The sequence below is a fragment of the Dreissena polymorpha genome, chromosome 5 (assembly GCF_020536995.1).
Source record: "Dreissena polymorpha isolate Duluth1 chromosome 5, UMN_Dpol_1.0, whole genome shotgun sequence".
Lineage (NCBI taxonomy): Eukaryota > Metazoa > Mollusca > Bivalvia > Myida > Dreissenidae > Dreissena > Dreissena polymorpha.
Window position 1 is genome coordinate 17,885,183 of NC_068359.1, and position 12,231 is coordinate 17,897,413.

Below are 12,231 nucleotides of genomic sequence, written 5' to 3' on the forward strand. Positions count from 1 at the left end.
ATAATTGTTCGCAGTTTTCATTTTGAGCTTTATTTAGGCCACACAAAAGCAAGTGTCCCCGCAATCGTCTGTCTTCTATGTAATCTGTATAGCTACCAATTCACCAGTGTTGATTCCCATGCTTGCCAGCGTAGCTGGCGTGTCCAACTCTGATCAGAAAGCACTTTTACACTTAATTATAAATTATAATCCTATATGTTTTCGTTCGATTGTTCCATTTCTATGTTGGTGAAATGCTTGGCATTTTCAATCACGTTGATTCGTTTACCTCTCATTTTAGAATGGTTGCCAGTTCTTCGACGCGTGTGTTTATTCTGTCAACTAGTTGTTTGAGTGTATCTAATTGTGCGACATATATTCATATATTCTTAGTATATTGCATAATTTCAATCGCCCATGGCGTCCATGGCGGTGGGATTGGCGTTGTACGTACTTAGAACTTAGTACTTGATTGATACATTTGGAGGAATAAATTGTTGATGATGGGTAAAGTAGTGAAGATTATATATTGATAATGTCTGTTGAATGATGGGCTTGCATGCAGATCGCCAAACGATGTCGCTGCTCGTGCACTTACTTGAATGACATAAGTCGGGGATGCTACTTTGTGTGCACGCTTCGTTCAACCGTTTTGTCGTTGTTTTGACTTTTTTTACATTGGTTGAATTTGAGATCTCGGTCGTAAATACGGACAATCGAGTATCCACGTGATCCCAAAATGGTTATACATTGTACAGGCCAGTTGTCTTTTAAAGGTAGATCACCAGTGCACACATCAACTACCATAACGAAATCCATCTTTGGCATACGATTTTCTGATATTCTATACGTTACCATACAATCCACGTGGGGGTTAAGTAAATGTTGAACTTCAATGTCAAAACAAATTACACAAATGCTATTCAAAGGTCGGATGACGCCCATCACCGTTATTTTACATTACAAGTACCGCGTTAATAGTGATGTCCATAATTATTCAGCTACTTTTTATATAAAGATATACTTAAATGTTGTCTTCTAAGCGCAGTTAACTTTATTTTATTATTATTATTTTTTGTTTCTTTGAATGGCTAAATGAGGACATATCGAGATAATAAAAAAAAAGTTATTGCGTATATTCTTGTTTTAAATGTTGAATCTTAACTGTTTGTGTGAACTCCATGTTTACGAAATTTCTTCAGTTTATCCTCACTGGTAAACACTTATCAATATTGTTATTTGTGCGTGAAGTTGTATAACGTTTTATGTGAAGCAATATTTTGGTAGATATCTTCATCTGCCCACCTACCCTTGTCAGGTTGGGCAAATGCATTAACTTCAGACGACGGAACCGTTACGTACCTTTGTTAAACAAAAACGCGATGTATTGGCAAAATGTGATAAAAGTATATGCTCAAATGTGTACGAACTCTTCTGCACTTGAATAGAACTCTCGGAGCGGACATAGTTCCTGTACTGTACACGTTTGAGTACAAATATCAGGTTTTCATTAAGAATAAAATGGTAACGTTACTATCTTTTACACAAATAATTGACGAATTTGTATAACTATTGGTTTATAACTTAAATATAACATATAGTGGAACTCAGATGTACCTGTTGAGTACCGGTAAGTGTCATTCATACAAATTGAGAAATAAACAAAATAAGGTGGATTGCAAAACATGTTGTTATCAAATTAGTTTTAATCGGTTGGTGTATAGAAGGAAAAAAATGTTTTACGTGCTTATAGCCTTAATTTGATAGTTTTAATTTATTAATGTTCTAAGTAATTTACGTTTGCAGGTCTCATAGGTTTCAAGTCAATATTTCCGTTGGCGAATGTATTCTTTAAATTTGTGCAAATATTGTCTAAAAGGAATTTAGTAAATACGACAATTCAAAGCGTCCGGTTTCAAATGAATATTTGATATTTGGACAGAAATTTTATAATGCAATGTAAATATTGATATAACCTGTTTGAAATGTAATTACCATTTACCATTCACCATTTACGGATAAAAGCTAAACCTTCGATAGAAACATTACAGTCAATAGTATTTCATTCTCCGGATACCTTTAGTTTCTGAAGTGTGATTGCTTGCTAAATTCGATAACCTGAAAATGAAATTCATTATAATCCCACTATTATGTACAAGTAAGTAAACATTTTATGTGTCTTTTGTTTAAGGTTATGATCTCTATTTACATTAAATTTTTATTTAGCTTGTATCATTTGATTGTATTCATTGATTTGTTTATCTAAAAGTGAATTTCAACAATTTTAAGTAAACTTCGAGATTTAGCGGTACCTTTGTTGTCTAACACTCATATCCAATTGAAATTAAAATTATTTCCGATGAAATCATTCTTGCGAAATCCGTTCTCAAATTTATTTAAATACTATACAATAATGTTATATAACGTTATGATACAACAATTACTTTTGTCATTGATACACAGGGGTAATTAATACATTTATTGTATTGCTGTTTTTGTACATTTATATATTCAACATTTAACAAACATTAAGACATGATTACTGTTATCATAGTTCAATTCTTGACCATCGTGGTTCGCATCATATTTGTGCAATCATAATCATTATTTCGGAATAATTTATACAATTCGAATCACTGATGAACAGTTTTTACAATGACTTAAAGATAATGTATGGCACAAAATAACATTATCACGTTAATGTGTCCCGTATAGTTGCCGGCTACAACAAAGGCTGCTTACAGTTTGTAATTTTGTTAAAGGTTTAACCGCATCTTTCGCTCAAACGATTGCCGTAGACAAAGTGGTTCGCAATTTCCTATTAGAGGGTTTGTGGGCCGATGAACACGTTATATCAGAGCATTCGACAAGAAGTGTGTCCGAATGCGCAATGAAATGTAGACTCACGGACACATGCGCATCGTTCTTCTATAGACCTGTTGCACCGCAGTGTCAGCTCATCCCTTTTATACGGTTAGAAATTTATTGAAACTGTTTTAGAAAAATCATATTTTAAGTAATTTTAGTTCTTGTAATCAGTAAATGTATTTAAGTCATTACTCACTATTAACATTCTTTGAGATTGCCTTGTAACGATTCGTCAATAGTTCCAGTCGGCATGTATTTGAAACTGAATGGTCTCATCAGCAAACATTTTAAATCATTGGAGACAAATAACCTAAAAACAAAGTTAAAAACTATAATTTTAGAATCGTCGGATGCTTGAGTCGAAGAAAAAGATTTAAATCATATTGAAATAAAATTAGTTTACATAAATAATACTTGTATCATTTTAATTTCAAACGACAATTTTAAGATTGGTATATGACGTACCCATCCCATTCCAAACAAAAGAAAGCTGCATGTATTGTAATCTCTTGTGCTAATATTCCGCTGTGGTAGCAGTACAGCGACCGTTACCGGCAGCCATCAATACACACTTTTGAAGGAAACATTGCAATATATTATTAATTAATTAGATGATTATTGATGATAATTGATTATATTTGATCAACACTGAACAGAATACTTTATGGAAGGGTCATACATGATAGAAAATATACCTTTTATACCTTTACGACATGTTAAAACAAGTCTCCGTTACTGATATATTATTAAAAAAAGGATTTCTGCAAAATTGCAAACAAACAATTCTTAGTTTGAAAATAATCGAATTAAGGTTAAATTAACTTTTTGTATCACATTTAAATTAAAATACACTCTCATGATATGATAAGTTCTTAGTCACACCAAATCATTATACTTCAGTCTAAATGAAAAGCACGGTATATGCTCTATACAACAAATACCTGATTAAAAATATGTTGATTTAACAACTGATTTTACAAATATGAAGTACGAGATGTATAAAACAAATCGATATCAATCTATCTTTATACGTGAAGATCCCATAATCCCATACTACATATGCAACACACGTTTATAAACGTTTTCTATATATAATTATATCTTTAAAACCGAGGTTTTGTTTCCATACAGGTACATACCCGAGTTTCTAATCCAGTCCGCTGGATCAAAGTACTACACACTGGAATCAGGTTCGTTAAAAATTGCATCAAAAATTATATCAATTAATCAATTACGATACATGTAATACCTGAAGGCTTATAATGCTTCGAATATTCTAACGATAATAACCCCATGCAAATTCCACACACAATTATTTAACATACAATACATAAGAATACTGAAAATACCGCAAAAAAGTAATTTAGAAACTGTCAGTTTTAAAACGTTATTATTCAGATCTTATAACTGTCATATTTCCCATTGTGTTGTGTGAACCCTTGAAAGCCACATATAAATGTTATTAAATTCTTTTCAGCTACGAACTTTTCTCTTCCCCCTACACCCGCCGACCCATTTTCGTACAACACGTTTTTGCTGTCTGACGGCTCCGTAACATCCTTCCGGTAGGGGTCCGTGTATAAACCGTCTGTTCCATTTTCATGTTACATTCGACACAACGGAAAACAAGAAGTAACGTATATTAGTTCATATTCCGATTTTCTTATAACCGGAACGAAACCAAAAAACCAAAACAAAGTTAAGTTCTTTGTATCGTTTTTCGATCTTCTAATAACAAAACAAAACACAAATCTTATTTCCCTTTTCATATTTCGTTTCAGTTTTAATTATACAAAAATCAATATATAGAAATTGAAACACAGTGCCTGTATCCGTTTACCGTTCTTGAATTGATAAATTGGTATACGGAAAACGAGGGGCGCTCCGCTGTTTTGGGGAGATTAGTCGTGATTGATCTTTTTGCGCAGTTTTCTCCCTTAGATCTTGCTATTTTTGAATACATAGTAAACAATTATAGAAGAAGAATAGTCGGTTCTTAGGACACATGTTGTTGGCTACTCTAATGGGAAAATAAATAGATCTAGTAACATTAAATTATGATACAAATGTACATGTCTGCTTTTGTTTGAAATCATTGGATTTGAGTACATTTCTAACATGCCTTTCGATAATCATGGCACAATAAAATATCTTTTTAAGCATAGGTTTTCTCTTAAAGTAATTACAATTGAATTATTTACTACATTGTATTAATATCTGTTTTACAAAAGAAAAAAACCCTCATTATTGCTAAACATATCATTTCCATAAGTGTTGTGAACAATGCCCCTGAGAGCATAGATTGCCGCGTGAAGCCCTGTCAAGGCACGTCGTGTGCCGTCCTGGTAGACTCTCGTACCACGCAGGTCTTGCATCCAACCTGTGATTTGCAACAAGCTGCAAATACAAGGTTCGACACTAGTCCTGAATTTTACACTAAATAGTGTTATAAAGTTCAGAGCAAAGGTTTTAATGCCTTAAGCAATTGGTTCACGAAATGTGTTCTTTTAAAAGTGTTTTAGAATGATTATCTTTGGTGCTTCCTATATAGGATAAAGAAAATTTGCAATAACAGTTATATAATTATTTGAAACTCTTTACAATACCATTACATTAGAATAACAGAAACATCAACGCTAATTACAGTCAATTTTTTAAAATACCATATACGTTTATTTAAAATACCATCTAAGTTACATCTATGACATTGTTACAAATAATTAATTTTATGAATAACGTTTTTTTGGTTCGTTTTTACCACTTTTCGAATGACTGTTTAAATGCACTGGATGTGTAAAAAGGGATAAAATAATACATTTTTCGACTATTGCATGTACTTAAACAGATCAGTCAAGCCAACGCTTGCTTGAAGGCGCGTTCCTCTTCCCTGCTCACGGCCACCACCCTTTAAAAACTAATTAATAAAATAAGCTCTGGAACTCATATATATCATTGACTCAGCAAATCATACACGTATAGTTACAGATCTACAAACTTTTCTATAATGGTATTCGAGTTTTATTTTAGGAGACAACTATGGTCTAAAACGGAACGTTTCAACGTGTGCAAGTAGTTTCTATAGGCGTGAAGTACGCTTTTCGCATTCTTTATGAAACGTAACGTTTGAAGTCCAATTTTTTAGCGGCGTTATAATATCATTAGAAGGTAAATATTTTTTTAGCATTAACTTAATCTTGAATGCTCTTTCCTGAATATTAAATACATTGTTTTATTAGTTATTAAATAGGCACATTTATTAAGATTATTAATAATATTATATAAAATTATTTCAAGCGCAAAACGGTTTTATATAACGTGTCTGGTTATAACTCTTTAAGAGCTAAAATCACTTGACACATCACCGTTCAGTTGTGAAATGTAACATGTATTTGTACTTAATCGAACGGATTGGAAATAATATATTAAGCACCTCGCACTTTACCATTTCATAAGATAAAAAATGTATTTATTCTTATTTTGTTCTGATCCTTTTTTCAATATTTGCAGTACTTATACAACTTTAACATTAAATTATGTTAGGTGACGATAAAAGTAAAACACACGGGACATTTTAGCAGCCGCCGCCGATTATTGTGCTTCTTAAAACATCATTCGGGTCTAAGGGGTAATGATAATTGGAATAGGGGACTCAGGAAAATGGGTATTACAGCTCTTGAAATGTAAGGACCTCCCCCTGATTATAGGACTAAAACGATTTTTTTTGTAAAATTAGTACTTAATGTGCATAGTATAGGGGCAAAGAACAAGAAGTGTCATAAGAGGCTAATTATAGCCCTATTAAATCGGTTGCATCGACATGAAATACCGGTACGTTTGGAAACATTTAGATGACAGATTATGATCGTTTCTATTTGGTAAAAAAAACAACATTATTTAAAAAACAAATCAGAAAAAATCTACATTTTCTCTCACGGCGTGATTTAACATCGGCCAAAAAAGGCACGTAAGAAGCCATGCTGATTGAAATAAGTGATTCATGTAGTGGAAGAAAGTACGCGCAAAAACCACGAATGAGTTACCTCCCCAAGACAGCAGCACAGAGCAAAGATCTATAAATAAAAATGTTTATTTATAGATCTTAGAACAGCGCCACTCGTTTTTCGTTTTTTTGTAAACCGTAATATCAAACCAAGAAAGGTAAACGGGACCAAGTTTTAATCATTGATTTTCGGTATATGAAGATTAAAATGAAATTTAAAGAGGGAAATGCATTTCGTAATCTTTTTTTATAATTACAACAACGAAAACCGATATAAGGAAGTTAATTTTGTTTTCGTAATTAGTTTTTGTTTCGGTTATTTGAAAATCGGAATATGAACTAATATGCGTTCATTGTCATGTTTTATTTCGTCGAATTTAAAACGAAAAAGGAAAAGACGGTGTATCCATGGACCGGTAGGTCATTTGCTTATCGGATATCGTATTTATCCATATAATCATAGTATACGTTTAGGTATTTTTTATCATATGTCCAGACGGATATAACCGAGTTTGAACGATTTGTACAAAGGGTTATAAGTCCCGTTTGATTATTGTCCGTAACTATACCTTAGTTTAATTAATAATAAATATAGACATTAAATAAGTGCTGTCATTGTGTTAGCATTCCTGCCATTGTACATACTACTGTAACCTCGAAGTGGCAACATCATACACGTGTGTGTTTGCACTTGCGACTCGTAAAATATGTCTGATGTTAATTTCACACACATACGCATAAAACACACCGACACATGAGTATACAAGGCAATCGGGTCTTCGTTTTGGAACGGATAATGCTTAAGGCAAAATACAACGTTTTCTGGTTTTCTTGTAGTTAAGAAATAACAGGACGAAAACAAAATGCTATCAAAACATTATGAAAACAAACACATATTTTATCATTTTAACTATATACAATTGCATAGTTTCAACTCCAATAGCATCTAGTGCGAAAATACAATAAATCAATACATATGAATTGAAGTAAAGTGGGACAAAACAATTTTGATTACACAACACAACAAATAATAATACTCATTCCTCCGATTGAAAATAATGCTCATTTCATTTTGGTGCGAAATTATAAATAATAAAATTGGTTGTGTAATGTTTAACTGAATTTAAAGAGTGGTTCAAACGAGAATGAACTTCACGGCGGCCCAAGACAACTGCGCAGCTGACGGGGCGACACTGGCTCGCATTACAACCGTACCAAAGATGCAGCTGTTTCAGTACATCTTGAGGTCCTGGGGTAAGTTAACCTCTATTTCAAAGAGTTTGTGTGAATCAGCTCAACAAAACAAATATTATGTTGTTTTCGTATCGAATCTTACTGAACGTATTAAGTAATAAGTGATATTATTTTATATATCATATATCAAATGTTTGATGGTTTGACTTGCAACTCAAAAAAGCATCCCAGTCAATATTTCGTTTATATAAAGACACGATTAGATAACACAGAAGTTTGTTCACGTTTACAATTCGACATATTTAATCGCAGTTATATCTTATTCTAAGATTTCTCCTATGTACGCTTGTAGCAGCTTGTGACTTATGTTTCGTTTAGTTTTTTAATTGGATATACAAATTTGCACCCGGCAAAAGAGTAGATAGTTTGTGTATCGTCTTACTTACTTTGCCAAAGGAAAGCAAATACTTGTTTTAAAAGTATCTGCTTTAAACATACTTAATTAATTCCTAATTAACATTTTGCACACACTAGCCTTAAAGGGACTGTCCAACAGATTTTAGCATGTATTAAAGCTATTCATTAACTGCTTTAAATGCTTTATATTGATAAATTTAAACATTTGAACTAAAAATCTCCACTAAAAAATAAGAATACAAATTTAAAAAAAGAAGAGAAAACGTTAACCTCCACAGGGCTCGAACCACTGACCCTTAGAGTCATGAAGTTATGAAGTAAACTGTCTCCCGACTTTTCCACTCGACCATCCACGCTCACGACTAATGCGGAGGTATTGTTTTTACTATATAAGCAATCCTCTTAGTTCCACAAAATATCGATTCGCGTCGAACGACGCTTTTGACTGTTCGACAGTCCCTTTAACAGAGTTATTCAAATTGCAGTTGCTTTTCTTATAAATGTCATTATGTTTACCTGAGTATGTCACTGTTTGTAAGCCTTTGATTACAGCCTAGTGTATTTGCATAACAAACGACATGACAATAAATTGCTCAAACGTCGGATATTCACAATCAACACTCATTTGATTGTATCACTGTATCATTGTGTATAATGTGACATAAAGTGTTATTTTCAGGAGGAAATCCGGAATTATCTGACCATTGGATAAGTGGTTTGCCTCAAGGTGGTCAATGGGTAACTGAACTTAATGAAGTCATTCCGCCAACAAGGGACTTCTGGCTTCCACAAATCTTGAGCGCCTACTCAAACCAAGAACCAGAATTGCGTGTCGTAATGTTTTACATGTCATTTTTTTTCAACCGCCTACATTATTCAGAAGGTCTTTTCTCCATTTGTGAAAAATTATAAATCGCTGTGATGAATACTTTTTATTACAACAATAACTATAAACGACACTTCAAAAACACTTTTGTTGTCATTTAACAACATGCACAACACATATTAATGACAATTTCTTTCAACAAATTCCAATTTAAAAATGTTAATACAAATATATCGATAAACCGCAAGCATAAAACTGAATACAGATTATATAGAGTTAGTGCATACCGTTTACGTCGGTAATATTTATTGCAACCATTTTTTGTGTTGAGCTTCTTGGTACAAAGAGCATAAACTTTTATTCAATGTTGACTATTCAAATTGGTTTGTATAAAACAAAATTAAATTTATATACAAACATAAAAACTTGTGGCTGCAAATAAGTATGAACTAAGGCCACAACAAATGTATCAATCATTCAACGGCATAAAATGAGCCGATCAAAAGCGCATTATTAAACACGTAAAATAATTTGAACAAATTCATATATATTGCAAACGATGATCCTTTATCTTACTTAGTGTTTGTCTTTGTATTTGGTACGTGAGTGTTACAAACTTACCATTGCGTATGTGTATGTTTTGTTTCTAACGTGAAGAGTATACTTCTATAAACTGGTTTGTCATATCATTATCTTTAATAAATTCATTAAGCGAAATAACTGTAGCGTTAAATGATGAATGATATTGATTTTGAAACTTCATATTGTGCTTATTTGCTCTTTCGCAAATCAATCGGCCTATGTTTATATAGTTATACTATTTGTATGGGGAGGGGGGTTGTTAGTAAGAATCAGAAATGACTAAGCAAAATTTCCCTGGACAAACATGTAAGAAAATCACAGAAAAAACAACAGTTTTCTTTTAAAAAACGATGCAACGTGTAGATGGTTTCGTGTTGTACAAAAACGTAAAAAAGTATTTAGGAATTATCAGATAACATCGAAAAATTGCTCTTTGGTGAAAAACAATCGGGCAACCTTAAAAATACTACTTATTTCGCACGTTAAGTTGCGTCAAATAAGACGAGCGTTTGATCAATTTGTTGTGGCCCCAACCATAGAAATGCCAGACATTAAAGTTATTCCTGTCACAAGAAAGAATTATGTTTCCAGCGAGTTGTTCGTCGTGTACCCAATTTTTTGAAAATGGATCGTCAGTGTATCAAATTATCTGTAATGCATTACAATTTGTGCACTTGTTTATCGAGTTTATGTTAACATAACGGCAATTTTGGAGATTGGTTAATTGATACAAACATATTTTTAAACGGCCGCATGTTCATTAAAGTTTTTGAAAAAATTATTCCACAAAAGATAACTACCTCAAAGCACTTTAAAATGTGATACGCTTGACAAGCGTTTGCATTGTCCGATTGTTCGTACTAGGATATTTCTGTAAATGTATTATTTTCCCTTTATATGTTTTTGTTATAGATAATATAGCTATGTTTTTAGATTTCGAATTTGCGTGTAGAAATCGCCTTTTTTGTTGTTGTTTTTTTCACATTTAGTCAGTGTAACTTTCTCACAAAAATGTGGTTGTTTCTAATGTAAACAAACATCTTTTTGCACATTCAACAGTGAATGAAGTCGTGTGGATCATGTACCGCATATTCATTATTGTTTCTGAAATGCCAACATGTGGTTAAATATCAAATCAGAGATTATGTGTTTAAAAGCTTATCAATACACATGTATTACGACAGAAAAGATAAACATGACAAATACAATAAATTGTGTATACCACAAGTTAGCTACGATTGAATTATCGATGTATAATACACTTTTCAAATAAGCACTAAGGTTATTTTATTGAAGTTCATTAAATATAGAAAAGCATTTACGAATTTTCAGATAACATCGAAATATTGCTCTTAGGTGAAAAAAAAGGTTTCCGGGCAATCTTAAAAATACTACTTACTTCGCACGTTGGATGCGTCAAATAAGACGAGCATATTATCAATTTGTTGTGGCCAATGCCATAGAAATGACAGATATTAAAGTTATTGTTGTCACAAGAAATAATTCAGCGAATTGTTCGTCGTGTACCCAATTTTATGAAAATGGATCGTCAGCGTATCAAATTATTTGTTAAGCATGACCATTTGTGCACTTGTTTATGCCTATCGAGTTTATGTAAACATACCGGCAATTTTGGAGATTGATTAATTGATACAAACATATTTTTAATGGTCGCATTTTCATTAAAGATTTTGAGAATAACAATTCCACAAAAGATAACTACCTCTAAGCACTTTGAAATGTGATACCCTTGACAAGCGTTTGCATTGTCCAGTTGTTCGTGCTAGGATATTTCTTTAAATGTATTATTTTCCCTGTATATGTTTTTGTTGTAGAAAATATAGCTTTATTTTGAGATTTCGAATTTGCGTGTAAAAATCGCCTTTGTTGATGTTTTTTTTTTCGGATTTAGTCTGTGCAATTTTTTCACAAAGTATGTGGTTGTTTCTAATGCAAACAAAAATCTTTTTTTGCAACTTCAACAGTAAATAAAGTCGTGTGGATCATGTACCGCATATTCATTCTTGTTTCTGAAATGCCAATATGTGGTTAAATATATAATCAGAGTGTTATGTGTTAAAAAGTTTTCCTTGTCTATTTTTAGCTAAGTCAATATATCACGACAGAATAGATACACATCACAAATATATAAATTGTGTATACCACAAGTTAGCAACGATTGAATTATGGGTATATTGTACACTTTTCAAATAAGCACTTAGGTTATTTTACTGCTGTTCATTCAGTATAGAAAAGCATTAAGAATTATCAGATAACATCGACATATAGCTCTTTGGTGAAAAACTATCGGATGCCGGGCAACCTTAAAAATACTACTTATTCGCACGTTTAGGTGCGTCAAATA

At 32.4% G+C, this 12,231-nt stretch overlaps 1 protein-coding gene across 1 annotated transcript; it reads left to right on the plus strand.

Moving 5' to 3' along the window:
• Positions 1 to 1,998: 1,998 nt before the first annotated feature.
• Positions 1,999 to 9,490, plus strand: LOC127882259 (uncharacterized). Its single transcript, XM_052430818.1, has 6 exons — positions 1,999 to 2,137; positions 2,742 to 2,952; positions 3,979 to 4,037; positions 4,325 to 4,412; positions 7,977 to 8,101; positions 9,138 to 9,490. The coding sequence occupies exons 1-6, from the start codon at positions 2,104 to 2,106 to the stop codon at positions 9,368 to 9,370; spliced, it is 750 nt and encodes a 249-aa protein (XP_052286778.1). The 5' UTR covers positions 1,999 to 2,103; the 3' UTR covers positions 9,371 to 9,490.
• Positions 9,491 to 12,231: the final 2,741 nt, after the last annotated feature.

Coding starts and splice junctions, on each gene's coding strand:
- LOC127882259 (XM_052430818.1), top strand. CDS start 2,104: ATGAAATTCATTATAATCCCACTATTATGTACAA. Junction 2,138..2,741: donor AATCCCACTATTATGTACAA/GTAAGTAAACAT, acceptor ATTTTGTTAAAG/GTTTAACCGCATCTTTCGCT. Junction 8,102..9,137: donor GTACATCTTGAGGTCCTGGG/GTAAGTTAACCT, acceptor TGTTATTTTCAG/GAGGAAATCCGGAATTATCT.